This window comes from Sinocyclocheilus rhinocerous, unplaced genomic scaffold (genome assembly GCF_001515625.1).
Source record: "Sinocyclocheilus rhinocerous isolate Xijiao unplaced genomic scaffold, SAMN03320098_v1.1 scaffold247, whole genome shotgun sequence".
Lineage (NCBI taxonomy): Eukaryota > Metazoa > Chordata > Actinopteri > Cypriniformes > Cyprinidae > Sinocyclocheilus > Sinocyclocheilus rhinocerous.
The window spans coordinates 901,914-922,252 of record NW_015662919.1 but is presented as its reverse complement, the minus strand read 5'-3'; the positions used below and the strand labels follow the sequence as shown (position 1 = coordinate 922,252).

Below are 20,339 nucleotides of genomic sequence, written 5' to 3'. Positions count from 1 at the left end.
ATATATATAAATAAATTGAAATAAATAATCTTTGCAGGAACCATAAAGAGTTGTTTTATAGTAAATGAAACACATTTAACTAATTTGATACTTTATGAGATGAGATCCATCATAACTCTAAACTATGAAAGCAACATCTGAGCAATAAAACGTTTCCTCTGCGCAAGTAAAACTGACTTTAAGATGAGCCGAAATGAATGCATAAACGACAAGCCATCATCAAATTATGAACTCAAAACACCAGAGACAAAACAAGTCTGAAACCAAAACCTCGACATATACTCAACAAAACACATCGGTCTGTTGTTCTGAGGGTGAAAGGGAGGGATCAGTGGAAAAACTCTCGAATGGACTCTTTGTCTGCAGCTGTGATTGGCTCTTTAAAGACGTTTCCCACAATCCCTCACTGCAGCGAATGCAGAGCGAGAACAGCTGCAGTTCAATGTCTCTCTCTCGCAGATCTTTCGAACATAAACACACAAACTAACTCACATGAGAAATAACAGAGAGTCCATTCACACGCCAGTGAGTCCCGACTACCAGACCATCACTGAGCCAAAACCTGCCCTCCAAAAAAAGAGGGAAATGTTTAAAATAGAAGTTTATATCACTGACTTCTATAGTCTGAAATGGTGTGCATATACTTTTCTTTCAAAAAAAAAAGAAAAATTATGCCAACGAATCCTCTTTGTATCTTCTGGCATTGCGATCTTTCACCATAATTTACACAGAGCTAATGAAGAGCAGATGAAGTCACTGCTGAAGAATGTTTTCTAGAGAGAGGAAGAGCCGCTTGAGCGAGAGACACATCCTCTGGAAGACTTGAGCAAAAGGACGTTATTGAACAGTCGAGTAGAGCAGGGATTCACAAACCTTTGCTACCAGACCCTTTTCACATCAAATATTTGGTAACACTATAGATTAGGCAACACATATTCACTATTAACTAAGAGTTTCCCTTCAATAAACTCCTAGTTTGCTGCTTATTAATAGTTAGTAAGGTAGTTGTTAAGTTTAGGTATTGGGTCGGGTTAAGGGGTCTAGAATATGGTCATGCAGAATAATCATTAATAATGTATATTGGTCTAATTTAAAATAAACATTTGCATTTGAATGTTAGGTGTGCGTCAGGGGCGCACGAGATGTGGCGCGCGAGATGTTTAATGTGTTGTTAGTCTAGCCCGCGAGATGCGCCGCTGCTGTGTTATGCATTCAACATATCAGAGAAATATAGAAGCTCAATGCGTAGAAGATCTTGAATAGGTTAAAATCGAAACCAAGCCATTCACGCAGAACGCATATTCAGCACTTTTTTAGACGGACAAATATGACTGCTGCACTCGCGTCTCACACAAGAGATGTATAGAAAGCCATGCAATGTTAAAACAGTTTAAACGTTTAGAAAACACGTCACGAATTTGTGGAGGTTTATTCCTTTTCACTGCGTCTCATATGTTTTTAAATGCAGTCTGTGTGATCGGCGCTTCGGCTCTTTGTATTAAGCAATGCATAAATACATGATGCTGTTTTGTTCATAATTGTTTATGCAAATTACGAAATTGTATTTGATTTTTTATGAGTTCATTTAGACGTAATGCAGTTTTTTAGAGTTACTTCCTTGCGTTGACAATTTAAATGTGCTGCATTATTTTGCTCATTGCGCCCTCCTGTGGCCTCGGGAGACAAGACAAAAGTTTCCTTAAGACCTATTTAATCTGCATATAAAACATTAGAAATGAGATATTTAATTTTTATTTTGTGTTTGACTGTTAAAACAAAAAATATTTGTTGTTTGTCTCAATAAATTGGGTTAATTAAAAAATACAGTGGTTAAATAAAAAAAAAAATTATATTGCTCTTTGTTTTAAAATATGTTATAAAAAATGTCAATAATTATCGATACGAATGATATGAAACATTATATCATTGATACATTTTTTTGCTATATCGCCCAGCCCTAATATGTGCCTAATAAGTACTAATAAACAGCCAATATGCTAATATGCATGCTAATAGTCAATAGTAAGAAATGGACCTTAAAATAAAGTGTTACCAAATATTTACTTTAAGTCCCACCTGAGATTTGATGTTAATATTTCAATAATTTAATTTAACAACACATTTGCATGCTCATAGTTCTCTGATGTTGACTTTTTAATATTTAAAGTCACTTGTATTTATACAGCACAATACGGATTGTTTCAGATAGTTGTTTCAATTCAGTTCAGTTCAATTTTGATTGAATTCAGTTCAGTAACAGTGTAGATGTTGCAAAGTTAGTGACATTATTCAGCTCAGTTCAGTTTAAATTTTGTTCTCATCCGATCATGTCAGTGCAGTTAAATAGATACTACTAAATATGAATTGTCTTTTAAACCCTATTAAGTGTGTATGGTTTTAGTAAGTTTTAGTTAGTGTTTTATTTTGTCACATTTTATATTTAAGTCACATTTCAAGTCAAGTTATTTATACAGCACTTTATACATTACAATACAGATTGTTTCAAAGCAGCTTCACATTACTGAAAAGGAAAATATCAGTGTTAATGTCTCAAAACTCAATAAGAAACAAATTCACTGTCAACTATAAAGCAGCTCTACAGAAGACAGTGCCATTATTCAGCTTAACTCAGTTAAAAAATTTGTTCTCATCCCATAGCATTAGTGCAGTTAAATCAATAATATTACTTAATAATGAATTGCCTTTTAAAACCTAGTTTTTAGTGTTTGTTTTTATACGTTTTTAGTTAGTGTTTTGATTGTTTTTGTTTTAAAAATATTTATTTATTTATTAAATTTTTATGATTTAATTAATTCATTTAATTGTATCATGCATTATACAGTACAATACAGATGTTTATATTTTTATGATGCAATTAATTTAATTCATTTATTTATTAATATCGCACTTTATACAATACAGATTGTTTACATTTTTGTGATTTAATTCATTCTTAGCTTTCCATCCACTTGCTTTAAGTCACATTTCAAGTCACTTTCATTTCTATAACACTTTATACAATACAGATTGTTTATTTTTTATGATTTAAGTAATTATTAGCTTTTCATCCACCTTAAGTCACATTTCAAGTCACTTTTATTTATATGTTTTAACTAATTATTAATTCTATAACAATTTATACAATATATAATTTTTATGATTTCAAGTTCACATTTCGAGTCACTTTTATTTATATGATTAAATTAATCATTAGCTTTTCATCAACTCAAACCCCTTGCAGTTCCCCAGTTTGGAAAGCCCTGTACTTCACCTAAAATTACTGTTACTCACTATGACGTACACAAAACACAACTTTTGTTGTTGTTGTTTCTTTCCTTCTGATATTTTGAAGAATACACAGAAAACAGCAGCATGAATGCAAACATACAGTGCAGATCATCTTTGCATGACCATACAAACACGAGTCCATCACTGTGAACTGCACTCCTATTACACCACAACTGAGACGCACCATCATCCACCATCTGTCACAGACACAGTCTAGCTCAGCTTTAGATCACTCAACCTTCAACAGACGACTAGTAACAGATACCACACCATTGAGCAGACTAAAGGTCTGCCTTCCCCTCAAAGGGGAAGGAAACACTCACAAGTCTCTATAAAAACACAAGCTTGTCACAATTCCCTAAAAGAAGAGATGAAACCCTGTTTAAAAAAAATGAGAAGTATACAGGTTTGTTTATATAAAAGTACTAGAATGTCTGAGTGGAGCCCAAAAGTCAAAAATGGCTTAAGTATGTGGTTGCTTAGGTGTTCTAAATGGTTGCTAGGGTGTTGCTAGGCGGTTGTTAGGGGGTTTCTTTCAGTCTCAAGTGAAAAGAATCCACATTCTGGTCAATTCCAGTCAAGTTGCATTTATTTCTGTAGCGCTTTATACAATACAGATCGTTTCAAAGCAGCTTCACATTAATAAAGAGGAAAATAACAGTGTTAAATGCTGTAAAATTCATCAGTTATGAAAAAATTTCAGCCGTAAAGCACCTCTACAGAAGACGAGTATCATTATTCAGCTCAGTTTAGCTCAATGTTGCTTCAACTCAGTTCAATAACAGTGTTAAAGCGGTCATATGATGCGATTTCCAGTTTTCCTTTCTCTTTGAAAATCAACGCGTTTCAGAAAGGCGGGGCATAGAGGAGAAACAATAATGTACAGTATGTGGAAAATAATGTGTTTTTTGTTCTGAATTTCATTACAGCAAATACACAAAATAATGTTCTTTTTAGCAACATAATATGACCCCTTTAATGCAAAACATCAAAAAGCATTATGCATGGGTTGCTAGAATGTTCTGGATGGTTGCTAGGGCGTTGCTAGATGGTTTCTTACAGTCTCAAGTGAAATGAATCCACCTTATGGCAAATGTATACAATACAGATCGTTTCAAAGCAGCTTCACATTAGTGAACAGGAAAATAACAATGTTAATGTTGTAAAATTCATCAGTTGTGAAACAATTCAGCTGTAAAGCAGCTTTACAGAGGACAGTGCCATTATTCAGCTCAATTCAGTTCAATTTTGAAAACTGTGCCAGTGTTGCAAAATGAAGGTTCCACCTCCTTCCATGTGCATCTATGCGACTTTTTCACCCGTTTATGGTCCAGCAGGTGAAAATGGTGCTTTTCTCAACAACACACATGATTTGAGAAATAATTTATGTCTGGAGCACAAAGAGGTTTGATCACATCCTCAAAGTACATGAAAACACCAAGTATGTGCAAGAGAAATAGATGTTTGACTAAGCAAACACCACTAATTACTGATAAACGGTTTAAGCACTAACAGAAACACAACACAAGCTTCAATCAATATTGACATGCACTGAAAAGCCATCATTCTTCAGTGAGCTGATGGCCCTGAGAGAAACATGTGTGTTTACCTTAGTCGATTAGAGAGGCCCTCTCCAAACACACTTCTGCTTCACTCACGAGCGCTTCACACACACACGACAGTACGCCAAGGAGATCATGAAGAGGAAAAGGGAATGTTTGAGGAGAAAATGCCAATCCGTTTCAGAAACACTTCACCATTTGAGCTGATTCACCACACTTACACATGCATGTATAGTGTGACTCGTCCAGTGACGGCAGCGTTTGAGGAAGTGAGAGTTTGACGGTCATTTTCTGCAAGTCTTTTCCTCTCTCCTTTTTAACACAGCAGACAGTCAAGACAACAGTGAGAACAAGCTCAGCTCTCTGTGTGCCCACAACAACCAAAACACCATGTTCACAGCTGTGTTTTTACAGTTAACTAAAACCAAAACATCTGTGTTAACTAAAATAAAGCTGAAATAGAATAAAACATTAGATTAAAAATTTAAACTAAACGAAAATTTAAAATGTTGCCTTGGAAACTAACTAAAATAGCTGAAAGTTGAAGTTCTAAATAAAACTAAAACTGAAATAAAATAAAACTATTTAGAAACATTTTTTAAAAACAAAAACTAATAAAAATTTCAAAAGCATGTAACAAAATTCCTAAAAATTAAAATGAAATTAAAACGAAAACTGAAAATATAAAAATAATAGAGAATTCCAAATAGTGATTAAAACTACAATACAAAAATAACTCTAGCTATGTTTACATCCAAAGTTGCGAATTTAACTTATGCACACAATTGGAAAATCGCATAAAACATTTGCAAATAAAAGCACCGTTTAAATTCCAACGAGTCAAAGAGAACAAAATCGTCACTTCCTGATAAACTGGCACTAAATATCACTAAGAAAAGTTGGAGAAGCCACTGAATATAATCATTTTCAATTATAATAAATTATATTATAGAAGACGAAACACAATAAATGCGGTCATTGCTTTCAGAGGTGGATGCTGTGACAGTTCTGGGAGGCAATTATAGAGAAATAATTTGACGACAGACTTTGCTCAGGCATTTAAGAACGACCATAACAACATTTCAGATGCTGTGCAACGAGATCGGTCCGCTGGTTAGTCAGGTTATGCCGTCCCATAGCACAAAATCACATGACTTTTTTGAGGCGCATGGAGGAATTTATTCGCAAAATGCATTTCCATCTCCCATTTTTCACATTAACTCTTTTTTGCACAAGTCAAAAACCATCTCAAGCGAGTGTAAAAACTATTTTGGAAATTAAGGGGGTTTTTCCCCCCGAAATTTGGTATTTACATCACTCCTTTCTGATGCGATACTTGAAAATGCACATAAAAACAGGCTGATGGAAACAGCTACTGATTCACACCACTGCAGAAATGCTGTCGGATAGTACAATAGATAGATAGATAGATAGTACGATAGATAGATAGTACGATAGATAGTACGATAGATCTTGAAAATGCACATAAAAACAGGCTGATGGAAACAGCTACTGATTCACACCACTGCAGAAATGCTGTCGGATAGTACGATAGATAAATAGATAGTACGATAGATAGATAGTACGATAGATAGATAGTACGATAGATAGATAACGATAGATAGATAGTACGATAGATAGATAGTACGATAGACAGATAGACAGACAGACAGACAGACAAAGATTGATGCATTAAATGTGTTATTTGTGTTTTTTTAACAACAAATTATACCTAATTAAAAACTTAAAGTCTGTGTAAAGGCAACTCAGAGAATTGTTTCTAAACACATTATAAATGTTAGAAATGTACTGCTGAAAACACGTTACAAAGAATGTGAACTAGTACTGAATTGTAGAGTTAGACCACAATTTTTCATCATTTTTGGTTGGACCTGAAATCATGTCTCGATGACGCACTGGAGCCACTGACCATTAGCATCAGTTCACCTGCTCAATCGTTACTGTCATTACCGTTAGTTACTACAGCCTACACTTTGCTAGCCAGCTATGCCTTCATCACGTAAATGCATATTACCTGGTTGCAATACTTTACAAAAGAGCTCGGTCTCCTTATTTAGATTTCCTAAAAACGATGATATAAAGAAGAGGTGGATTAAGAGCCACCTTGTGAAGAGCCACCTTGACGGAGAGCTGAGGATCACCACCAACCCCCGCCTCTGCATTTCACACCGGATAGTTTTACAAATTTTCATCGGAGACAACTGGGATTCACTGATAATCCACTGTTACTGGTGAATGGGGCCGAACTGACTGTCTCCTGTCCTGGCCTTCATCCTCCCGTCCTGCCAACATCTGGTGCCATTGTTGGCAGTACACACCCACCAATAAGTGTAAATTGTCTTGTGTGCTTATGTAATAATTATAGTAGGCAGTCCACAGTAACTCTACTAAATTTTGCAACCCTCTAACGTGATTCTTTTGTTTATATGCATCAGTATGTTTGGCTCATTAGTCAAGTAATTTCAACTATTATCTGTTCACAAAGCAGTCCCTTCCAACCACAAGAAAGACAGAGTGCCAGTGCTGACAGTGGACACTCCCCCAGCATTTGAGAGCAGAGAATACTGCTTATTAAGATTTTGATAACTTAGTTTATTTACTTGCCTTTTTTTTTTAATCATTCAAATTTGGCTGGGTGGTTAATAACACATTTTTCTGTGGTGTGACAAACTCAGAACACATATTTAATATTAATACAGCTTCTCAAAGAACAGGATAATTTTCTGGTCTAATTTGTTAAGTTAGGGACTCGTGCACAGGGGAATTTGACAAACAAAAGAAAACCTCCATACTGCGTTTAAATTTAGCAGCTGCACTTCTGCTGAAGTTCTGGCAAAGGTCTCGGCGCACTTCCTGTTCGCTCACAAAGGAGACACAAACCAGCTGAAAATCACACACACACACACAATAAACCACATGAACTGAGCAAACTATTTGAACATAAACAGCTTTGAACATCAACAAATCTGATGACAAAAGAGAACACGAACAATGAAACTGTAACAGAAACTGAATCAAAATAACACAGTTACAGGGATAGTTCTCCCAAAAAGGACAATTCTGTCATCAATGTTCCAAACCTGTATGTTTGACATGAATTATGTCTAACGGCATTTTCAGCAAGAATCAGACCTTTTTTGCTTTCACAATATGGAAAAGAGCAGTTTGAACTTCTGATACATATCTAATTTTGTGTTTCACAAGAAAGAAAGACATACAAGTTCGTAACGACATGAGGGTGAGTAAATAATGACAGTATTTTCATTTCTGGATTAACTTTTCTTTAAAACTCTCCCATGCACTACATGCCGTTCCACACTGAAAAACAGACAGAGATGCTCAAACTGGCCTGAATACCTGAATTATGGATGTAAAAACAGAACAGAGACTTTGACAGATTAACAACACAGATGCATTCATCCAAGTAGCTTCTACTGACTCTAATCACGATGGCTGTCGGCCCTAATCTCTGCCATGCCAATTAGCAGCATGCCAACTGCTAATAAACACTCGCAAAGCTGTCGTGTAAGTATTTTACTACACATATATTGTGAGTGACAAGGCAGAATTTTTGGACTACATCTCAATGTTTGCTCAAATTATTCTCCACATCGAGTGTGTTTTACATGAGTTTCACGTTTCTCCACAGCCGCCTGCATGTGGGCACCAACAATATTATGTCTGAAAGCCAGATCTGAATCTGGATGCAAAGGGCTGTTATGACTGGAAAGGTTCGTTAAACTCAGTGAAAACTTATCTACCCTTCTGATGGATGTCTAAAAATAATTAAACCGCTAGACCACCAGATGCTCCGTCCTCATGTATTCTGACACTGTTTGCTGAGCTTTAATGTGGGAAGAGATTGTAGCGAAAGGAATAAAGGAAAAGACTGCGTTCCCAAAGATCACATTGCACATTAGAAATCAAAACATGAGGCTTAAAGTTCAGAAAACATCCCATTAGTCAGTAAAAAGTACTGTAGTGGCAGAGTGATGATATCAGATGGTAACAGCGTGGTATTTTGATATACTGTACATATATTACCATGGTACTTAATGAATTGCCATGGTCAAACAGCAACAACATGGTCAAAAACAAGGTAACATCATCATAGGACATTGATATACACCATTGTGCTGAATGACTACCATATTTACCATGGTATTCACATGCTACTTAATGCTATTATAAAGAATACCATGGTACAACTGCTCATAAACATAGTGCATCCATCATGTCCAATAAAACATAGTAATATCATGGTACCTTTAGTAGGCCAATTTTTTTTTTGTTAGTGTCTCAGTTTATTACGGTTCTATGGTACAAACATGAAATTAAATTACTTTTTAACATATATACCAAATAAAAGGCTTTGAAACCATCTTCACTCAGAAATTGCTAGTAAATTTCACACATAATTGCAAAGAAACACATTATTTTAAGGCAAAAAGACTGAAACAGTATTTTCTTGTAAAACTTCTAAAAGTCATTTTACAGTATACCAAACTATTTTCATGCAGTGACAACCAACATCAAGCAATACCATGGTATTCACAAGCTACTTTACCATAATACCATGGTACAACTGTCCATAGTACTTCCAGCATATCATGTCTAATAAAATACAGTAATACCATGGTATCTTGATAATTCGTTGTTAGTGTTACTACAGTGCCAAGCTAATTACATGCAGTGATAAGGTACATCAAGGAATACCATGGTATTTTGTCTTACCTGCCCTCACAGCGCAGCGGTGACACGTGGAGTCGGTGTCAATTTTGGGTGTTTTTGAGCTGTTTTCCACCCTGATCATTCCCGCGAACATCATGACGGGTTAAAACAGGTAAATCCACGGAACTAGTTGCGGTCAGTTAAACTCCAAACCCCGCGCGCGTCGCGTGCGCCTTTACGCGTGAACCGAACGCGTTCACTTTCCTTCAGAAATATGTATTGTTTGTTTACGCTATCCACTTAAAGTCCGGGGTTGTCAGATATGTAATCTTAATCGACGCTTGAATAAAACAGATCAACAAAAAATCCAACTCTGGGAAGCAAATGGCGAGTTTCCTGCGAGAGGGAAACGAAGAAAGCTCGCGTTTGTGTTCCTCTGTTTAATTCATAGTAAATATTTCAAAGTTCTTTGTTTTGTTGTTGTTTTTTTCTCCCATTGTCCACTGGAAAAATGAAGCCACGGCACATGGTTGTCAGAAAGCAGACGAGAGCCGGATTGCAGCCGCACTTTGTCCCGTTACGCGGCGTGTTGTGAAGGAGTTTCTGTGACGTCCGCTGCTGGAATTTGACTCTTTGATTCACTGATTCACACCAAAGCAAAACTCCCACGAACTTCATACTGGACGGGCTTGGCATTTGGACGCTTATGTCACTTATGAGCAGTGTTGGGGAAAGTTACTTTTAAAAGTAATGCATTTGTCAGTCAATAAATGGGAAAACAAAGTAACTGGCGTTACTTTTTTGAAAAAGTAACAGATATTTTCTTGTAAATTAAAAAAGTAATACGTTACTTTACTAGTTACTTGAAAAAAGTAATCTGATTACGTAACTCGCGTTACTTGTAATGAGTTACCCCCAACACTGCTTATGAGCTTTAAAATGTCTGAAAGTCATGACAAAATACCAAACCAAGTGGCATTTATTGTAAAGAAAGAAAGAAGCACAAGCAAAACAAAACATTTCACAAAACAGAAGTTTGTTAGGTTTGATTTAGCAATAAATAGTGTTGAAAGTGACATCTGAAATGGATCCTTTGCTAGGACACCTGTGTGAACTTGAGGAGAACTGACTTCATATATCCACTAAAAATGACCAAATTAAACACCAGCTGATCAAAGACATTGAGCAAGAAAAGCATGCAGCATTTGAGACACATATACTACAGACACTTGATATTTTGACATTCATAAACATTTTCGCTTGTTGGTTAACTGTAACCGTAAAACATACATTGGAAAATTATTTTAGATTTAACACGACAATAAATGTAAAATCTATGCTATATATTCAACAATACAATAAAGTAATAAAATATTATTTTTTTCATATAATAGTAAAAATAGAAGTCAAAAGACATTCCCATAAAGTCCCTGTGCAACAAAAAAAAAAGTGTTCTAAGAACGTTTTGCTAAAACATTATTCCTGAATGTTCAAAACGTCCATTTAAAAAAAAAAAATTTTAAAACGATTTCTCTTGGTTATGTGAATGTTAAACACAACATTAAGTGAACGTTCCATTTTATTATTTTGCGAACATTATGGGAATGTTCTCTGAACCTTCTGAATCTTAGATGAAGGTCCAACTACAATGTTCAAATAAATGTGCTAACGTTTTGAGAATGTTACTAAAGACCAGATAACTCTGAACGAACGTTCTATTAATGTTACTGGAAGAACGTTGCCAGAACGTTCTGACAACATTCCCTGTTCTCTGGGTTATTATGTTGGTTATCAGTATATTCTAAGCTTCAAAGCAGATTTGAACAGTTCAGGTTGTGTTTAACAGGTGTCTGGGTTGAAGCTGTTCTGTAACTGGTTTTGCCTATACTCTTTATATCATTGACATGAATGTTAAACTGAGAGGTTTTCATTCAGTTATCATGAAGTATGAACTGGAATAATCAGACATCTGATCCATTTGCCAAATGCAATCCCTGCTTGGATGTGTTCCTGTTGTGTCTTTCTGTCTCGTTCAGGCCCAGGGAGCAGCAGTGAGCGGACGAACAGAGCCGCTCTTTGTGTTGTGCTCTATAGCCAGTGGAAAGTCTCGTTCGAGGCCTGTGTTTGTCTCATAATGGTTTAATTGAGCTAAACCACCCAGAGCGTCAGAATCAAAGCCTCTGACTGAAGCAGCTAAATCAAATTAACATCTGATCTCATGACTTTAGGGCCCAATGTCAACCACTGAACCAGTTCTTTTGCTGTCAATGTAAGTGATGTTTAAGAATATCTGACATTTTACAGGTTACACTAACACATGGTGTGAATATGATCATGAGGTATAAATATAATACTTTAACCTTTGACTTTTGCTGACACATAAAAGTCAAAGAATACTACCAGTTAAAAGTTTGTTTTTATTTATTATGACTGGTTTTCACATTTTATAATATTAGTAAAGTCATCACAACTATATGGAATAACACAAATGGTATAAATCAATGGAACTATGTAGTCACAAACAAATGTTGTTTTATAATGTCTATATTCCAGCTTATTTACTTCAAAACATCATCCTGGCTTGAGACCTCAACACAGTTGTTATATTTACTCATCATACTGTAATATTTGAAGACCTGCATGATCGCTCCTGCTTGTGCAATTACTTGAATAGCCACTATGCGTCAGTATTGTACAACGCAAAATCTCGAGCTCTCATAGGAAAGTTGTTGAAACGGTGCTTAGAGAGAATACAGTAAAGACTGAGAGAATATTACAGTCATCAACTATGTAAACAACTGTATGATTTAAAAAAAAAATTGATTTTCTTTTTCATTCATGTCCAGTCATGACAATTTTTCGTTTAGTTTTTGTATTTGTGATATATATATACAGTATATAGGCTACATACTGTATATGCGTTCCATTACGATCGCTCGAGCTGTTTCCAGTTGCTATGGTTATCTGCTCAGTCGAAGCCTTGTGTTGGCTAATCGAACTTTCAATTCAACTACGTATTACGTTTTAATGTTACTTAAGTAACATTAAGCCCACTACTTCAAAAGATTTTTAGATCAGAATATCACCCAAATCATTTTATTAATTTGAGCAGAGGTTTTTCAATAATAATTAAAAAAAATGTTTAATTGAATAAAACTGGCTTTTTTTTCTCTGGAGTAAAAAATCTATTAACAATTGGGGTATTTGAGAAATAACTAACTAACCACTTATTAAATAGTCACCCTAATGTGATCTGTTGAGATGTATCCAGGGAGCCAAGTTTGTACCAAAAAACAGTTTTATTGTCAGTTCTGAGGCTGTTTGATTTCAAAATAACGGTAAACATGTTTATAGCTTTCAGGCAGATTAGAAGGAACAAGATACAACAGCTGAAAACTGAAGAACTAGACGTGTTAACAACATGCAACCACTGAAACAAATACAGAGAGAAATGAGTCCTTAAACTAAAAATACTCTCACAATAATATGCCCAGTCTATTCGCAAAGTCCAACATGCACATGAAAGGACACGCGTCGCATCTCGGTATCTCACACCATCGGGTCCTCCCGGTCCAAATGTGTCGCCGGCCTGCTGGAGAACACGTCGGCTAGCATGTGTTTGGGAATCTCGGATCCGCGCACGCGTAGGGTGTAACACGCGTCCTCCACCTTCCCCAGGCTCTGCCGCAGCGTGTGCAGTTTCTTAGACACCTCGTAGGGTCCCGTGTTGCCGATGTAGGAGAAGCCGTCGTGGATTTCCCGCAGGAAGCCGCTGAGCTGGAAGGGGGTGTCTATGTCGCCGTTGCCCACGCTGCTTATGCACATGCGCATCAACTCGCCCGTCAGGTCCGCTACGCCCAGCAGGTAGTCGATCGGCGTTATCTGGAAGGTCAATACGCTCGGGCTGGCCCACACGACCTCACCTTCACCCTTCAGAGAAAGAGACGAGCAAACAATGGCTTTTGGATCACCAGTTTATATTCTAGCTAATGAATGAATGGCTGATCAATCTAGCAGTGACCCTAGTTTTCAGTATGATCAATGGAGAGCTGCAGTGATGATGTATTTTTGTAGTTTTGGTGTGTTGAAGTCACGTTGGAAAGATCACATTTACGAGTTGAACGCACATGAACATCACCACAAGCTTGTAATTATGAATGGGAAACTGAACGTTCTAAACACCACATGTTTACATAACAGGGTTTCTGCAGGTTTTATGAAGGTAAATTTAAGCCTTTTTATGACCTTTCTAAGACCAAATAACAATACATTTAAAGGGATAGTGTACCCAAAAATGAAAATTTTGTCACCGTTATGTTGTTCCAAACCTGTATGATTTTCTTTCTTCTGTTAAACACATAAGAAGATATTTTAAAGAATAGCCAAACAGTTGAATCCCATAGTCTTTTCCCCCCCTATACTATGGAAGTCAATGGCTACCACCAACTGTTTGGTTACCAACGTGAATATTTTCTTTTGTCTTCAGCAGAATAAAGAAACTCATTCAGGTTTAGAAAAACTTGAGGGTGAGTAAATGATGACAGAATTTTCATTTTTGGGTGAACTATCCCTACATCACAATAAGTGAAAATATGGTCTCTAGATGTGAATGTCTTGAATTAGCAACACTTCACAGTTTGAAAATACAACCTCCAACATATCTCCATTACATTTTTTTTTTTTTTTACAAATACACAGAAATAATTTTTACTGTACCTTCTGATCACACTGCAAAAAAGTGATGCTCTTCCTCTGTATTTTTGTCTCGTTTTCCAGTGCAAACGTCCAAAGATTTAAAATCAAGATGCATTTACTTGAGAAGAAAAATATGACATGAGATAATAAGTCTTGTTTTATGAGAACCTGATCAAAATGTGATTTTATGGTTTAAATACAAACTTAATTCAAAGAGAAAACAAGTTAATTCAGTCAAAGGCCCACTGACAGACATTTGTCCTTGTTTTAAACAAACTCATTCCATTTCTCAGAAAACAAGACTTCATATGATCAATTTGTCTCTCAAGTCAATGTAACTTGATTTAAGGATGTTTAGATAATTGTATTGGAAAACAAAACAACAAAATACTGAGGAAGATATAAATTTTTTTCAGTGCATGGAATGCCATGACTTTATGAATTTAAAACTTTTTGCTCCTATTTAAGACCTTTTAAGGTCTGCAGAAACCCTGAGAAAGAAAACATGTTGGATGCAATGGATACAGTGTCTATACTGACGATAAATGTGTTGAAATTAATGAATTTTTTTACAAAATTTTAAATAAGTTAAATGTGCAAAATACGATAGTATTGTAAAATCATGAATAGAAAATATAAATCGACTTTTAACCATAATATCCATTACACACACATTTTAACCATAATGTCAATTACAACTTCCCAACTCGTAAATACGAACTTCCCAGGAGGACTTCAACGCACCATTAGCATCACTCTGATTCCCTCAGCAAAAACCCAATAGGATTTTTCCATTGGCTTTTGGATTACTGTAGAAAACAGGCTCTGTGAAAAGCCAAAGTTCATGATTCTTACATGTTTTGTTCATCACAAAAATGTTCGCAAATTAAATCAACTTTTATGGATTTTTAAGCTTGAATACCATCGTCAGAAATGAAAAGCTTAGGTTATAAACGAACTACAGAAGAATCACATGACTTCACCATCACCACCTTTAAGCTTCAATAACTCTTTCAGTCTTTATTTAAAAACGTTTTCTATGAAAGTTTGAGTTAGAATAGTATGCAAAAGCATGATTATAAAGACTAGTAGAGTTTACCTGTTCGCTGTGATGATGTTTAATGTCCCCAATAACCTCTGTTGTCCCATTTAGACACTTGTAAAAGTCACGAGTGGGGTATTACTGATGTATTTTATGTCATAGAATATCTATGTGAAATATACGTGAAAATATTTTGAGCTTGTGTTCACCACAGACCTTATTTCAGGCATTTAACCAAAAACCCATTGACTTTGGGGCAAAGGAACCAAAAATGTGAACTTGCTTTTAGCCTACAAAAATACATCAACCCTACTGTATTTAAGAGTTTACTCACAAATAAAACACCTAGAAAACTGAGAAATCAAACTAGACCAATGCGTCTAAAAATATCTCAATTACAGAGATACGTGCAAAGCAGGCGGCCCTCACTGCTTTCTAAAAATTGCAGCAAAAGATGGAGTGATTGCCAGCAATCTGATAAACCTGGTGAAAGTGCTCTGGAGAACGTAGCCTGTCTGTTTTGGCAAGACAACATCAAGGAGGCCATGGTTATATTCAGATGGATGCCTAATGTTGATTTTAGGATACAGTAGCATACCTTATTTTCTCTCATGAAGACCAGACGAGCGTTGATTTCCTCCAGGCTGATGAGTGTGCGATGTTTGATGAAGTGATGGAAGGACACGGCCTCAACATACTCCTGAATGCCTGAAAATAAAACAAGGACACTCTCTACATCATCAGGCTTCAGTCATGTGATAGTTCTCAAAGCCTTCATTTGATTATTTTAAAACACTTATTTCGTTTCAAGAACTTCAAAAAGCCCACGCTCATTTTATACCTCACAAGAGTGATCAATATGGCTAGTAAATCTCTGCGTATCTGCTAAATTTCATTTCGTAGTCTTAAACACTAAGTACAGAGCTTGTATACACTTGCCGATTTTTTTAGAGTCTCTTTTGTTAACCAAGGCTGCATTTATTTGATCAACAAAAACAGAAATATAGTGAAATATTATTCTAATTTAAAATAACTGTTCTTCTATGTGAATATATTGTAAATGTAATTTATTGCTGTGATCAAAGCTGTATTTTCAGCATCATTACTCCAGTCTTCAGTGTCACATGATCCTTCAGAAATCATTTTAATATGTTGATTTGCTGCTCAAGAAACATTTCTGATTATTATCAATGTTGACAACAGTTGTGCTGCTTCATAATTTTATGGAAACAGTAATAGAGTTTATTTTTCAGGATGCTTTGATGAATAGAAAGTTCAAAAGAACAGCATTTATTTGAAATAGAAATCTTTTGTAACATTATAAATGTCTTTACTGTCACTTTTGATTGCATCCTTGCTGAATAAAAGTATTCATTTCATTTTTAATTTTTTTTTTATGTGAATTTGTGCTGTCCCTTTAATTGTTTATTGTCGTAACAACCTAGTTGTTCGGAATTTTGTTTGGTGAGCTTATCAACAATGATAACATACATTGAGAAAAACAACACACATACACAAATGCATATATTATGTTACTAATCTGACTTTTCTGCTGAGCTGCGGAGCTACCAAACCACACTATAATTGAGAAAGTCAGCATGCTTTCAATCACCGCTCTATAAAAATTGAACATACCAACTTTAGATGCGTCAATCTTTTTAAGCTGTCTCATGAAAAAAAGTCTTTGATGGGATTTTTAAATAATGTCTCTTAGGTTGCCGTTCCACTTCAACGATGCAGAGATGGTATAGTCCCAAGAAACTTAAAGCTTTGTACATTTTCAATGTCCTGACCATTAATAACTAATAGCAAAACAGCATTTGTCCTCCATCGGAAATCAAATACCATTTCCTTTGTCTTTAGGACATTCAACTTCAGATTATGAGTACAACTCCATTCAAACAATATAGACACCACTCTTCTATAGTCTGATTCATTATTGCCTGTTAATTGACCAATCAATGTAGTATCATCTGCAAACTTAAAAATCTGCATTGATTTACAAAGTGAAACAATCATTTGTGTACACAGAGTACAGTAATGGTGACAGTACACATCCTTGTGGAGCCCCCACACTTATTGTCTTAGAACTCGAAAATGTATTATTAATTTTACAATATATAATAAATCAGGGTTATTATAGTTAACTAAAACCATTAAAAAATGTTAGTTACCTGAAATAAACTTTAACTGAAATATAATGAAACTTATTTTATTTCAGCTGATTTTCGTTTAGTTTAATGATGTACTTGATGTGCTAAAATAACTAAAACTAATATAAAAATGAATAAAAACTACATAGACATGTTTTTAAAAAAAAAATGCTGACCACAAACTCTTGAATGGTAGTGTATGTTAATTTGTTTGTGCTGCCCCTCTATCCAAAACAAAAACAACAACAACAAACAAACAAACAAACAAAAACTATCATTCAAAATTAAAAAGAAGCTAAAAAATATGCTGTTTTGGCCAGCATTTAGAGATTGATGAGATTATCTGAATAACCCATATCAATATCGGCCAATATCAAGGGTGTAGGTTTGATTTGGGCATTGGTGGGGACATAACAGCAGACAACAGACATTTAATTGTATGATCAAAATTATTGCTAGGGACAATTTAGTAGTCGCCGATATTGGTAGGAACATGTCATAGCATCTCTACAAAATTCTGTGCCCTTGAAAATAACAACAAGCGATGTCCGTAAACTATAGTTCTCGCCTTAAATACGAAGAGGTCAAACAACAGATTACAGAGTTAATCCAAATTTCACAAAAAGCTTACGGACATAACTGTACTATAAGTCAGACACTGAAGTGAGTTGCTGGTTTTTTTTTGTTTCATTCACTTGCTTTGTACCCACACAGAAAAATTTGGGTCAGATTTTTTTTAAAGGGGTCATATGATGCGATTTCTGTGTTTCGTTGTGAAAGCGAAACTACTTTGTTTGGCCTTTTAAAAGAGGACGATATCCGCTTCGTCATGCCTGGAGCTGATCTGTGCCCGGGGTCGTCACATGTGGTTGCTGCAAGCCCGCAGGACGCTCCTTCGTCGAATCCGCCGGCCGCACCTTTCTCAAGCCCACCCGCGATGCAACGCAACGCGTAAAAAGACAGTACAAGTCATTATAATTTCTTCAGATTGTTTGACTACTCAAAGAGAATATAGGAAAATATATCTTAATTGAATTGCGTTTCCTGCTAGCTAAATTTCACATACGTAAAAATCTGGCTCTAAACCTCTCTTTATTGATCTAGACAAGTATATGGAATTATACAAAGTTTTGTTAATCCTAAAGCAGTGAAAACTGCATCTCTATATTCATCCTATGTGTCCTCTTAAGGTGTATATTATTATTTATTTATTTATTTTAATAGCCTGGCAACACATCCCTTACGAAAAGTAACCATGGTTTTACTCCAAATTAACCATGGTTTTGCTACACTAACCATAGTTTAACCATGGTATTTGTAGTAAAACTGTGGTTATACAAAAAACATGGTTACTAAACTTTTACAATAGTAAAACCACAGTTAATTTTCTTAAGCAATTTGTATTTGTGTACACTTTTTCTTTTTTCTTTGTTTTGTTTTTATAACTGTATTGCCTTAATGGTTTGATGTTTTGTACTGTTTAATATAAATAATAAAAAAAGAAATCAAAGTTTTCTACTGTATTTTCCTCGTCAACGATATTGCATTATACATTTAATTATAGTCATCGTCACATGACCAGCATTTTCGTCTCGTCTCGTCTCGTTTTTGTCACGTAATAAAGGTTCGTTGACGACGATATTTAGTCATAATTTTCGTTGACGAAAGCAACACTAGTTACATACACATATATTTAATTGTTTGATCAAAATTATTGCTAGGGACAATTTAGAAATGGCTGGATATTGGTAGGGACATGTCATAGCGTCTCTACTAAATTCTACACCTATGGCCAATATTAGTATTTTTTTCCTCGCCCTCCAAAAAATATGCTTTTATAAGAAGCATCAAATGCATTTATATAGTAAGTTTCAAAGTCATTCAAACGGTCTCAGTCAGATGATGTTAAACTGACCTCTGTATTTGTGTCCAGCTCTTGTATAAACATCAGGCCAATAATGACAGGACGGAAGACTTTGTGATTAAACTTTACTGTTAGAGTGGCAATTAACATCAAAGACCTTCTGATCTGTCGCACCCCGCTCACACTTTTACATGCAGAGTGACGGTGTTCAACATAAAAATTAAAACTAAATCCCAACGTGAGTCTTGGCCCAGAACGCAGCGGCTCTTTATGACGCCGCGCACGTGAAAGAGAGCAGGGCGTCTCGGTTCCCACAAACACTCAATATTACAGGAAGTTTTGTTGTCTTCTCTCAGGCTCAGCAGGAAGTGAGATAATGTTATCAAGCATGAGATTGACTGCCTCCGCAAGACATTTCTTTGGAGGTTAATTTGACAGAAAAGTCACTTTACTGGATGTAAACACACTGAGGCTACTAGTCAAAATCACTAACTCCTGCTAAACGTACAACTGCAACACCTGTCGGTCTGTTAGAATGTCTGACTCTTTTTCTTTAATTATTCTGAAAAAAATCGATTAATGATAAAATTAAATTCTTTCATTTAAAATCTATTATAATATTTATATACACATTTATACAATTAATATATTACTATATTATAAACCAGGGATATTATAGTTAAAGTAAAACCATAAAAAAATATAATAATAATTTTTGGTACCTGAAATAAAATAAATTTTAAGTGAAATAAGATCAAATAAATTACAAACATAACATTACAAAATATAATAATAAAAAAGCTATATCGGCATATTAAAAAAAAGAGATTAATAAAACCAAAAATAAATTTAACTAAAATTAAAAATGCCAAATATTAATAAAAACTATAATAATATCTCAATAATACTAAAATATTGTTATAAGTAACTGTGCTTGTATACACTAACATTCAAAAGTTTTGAATAAACTGATTTTGAAAGATAAATGGATTTTTCACTTAATTTAGAAAGTTATACAAACTAGCAGTTTTATACATATATAT

General features: G+C 35.1%; 2 protein-coding genes across 2 annotated transcripts in view; both read right to left on the bottom strand.

Annotated features, from left to right (window-relative positions):
* The window catches only part of disc1 (DISC1 scaffold protein), a 72,140-nt gene extending 61,926 nt beyond the window's left edge, over positions 1–10,214 (bottom strand). The window contains exon 1 of the mRNA XM_016538457.1: positions 9,606–10,214. Within this exon, the coding sequence (XP_016393943.1) occupies positions 9,606–9,699 (94 nt within the window). The 5' untranslated portion in view covers positions 9,700–10,214. The remainder of the gene's footprint in view (positions 1–9,605) is intronic.
* A 2,528-nt stretch (positions 10,215–12,742) lies between these two features.
* tsnax (translin-associated factor X) overlaps positions 12,743–20,339 on the bottom strand; it is a 20,266-nt gene continuing 12,669 nt past the window's right edge. Inside the window, exons 5-6 of the mRNA XM_016538436.1 lie at positions 15,878–15,987; positions 12,743–13,472 (exon numbers count right to left, since the gene is read on the bottom strand). Coding sequence (XP_016393922.1) covers positions 13,092–13,472; positions 15,878–15,987 — 491 coding nt within the window. The 3' untranslated portion in view covers positions 12,743–13,091. The remainder of the gene's footprint in view (positions 13,473–15,877; positions 15,988–20,339) is intronic.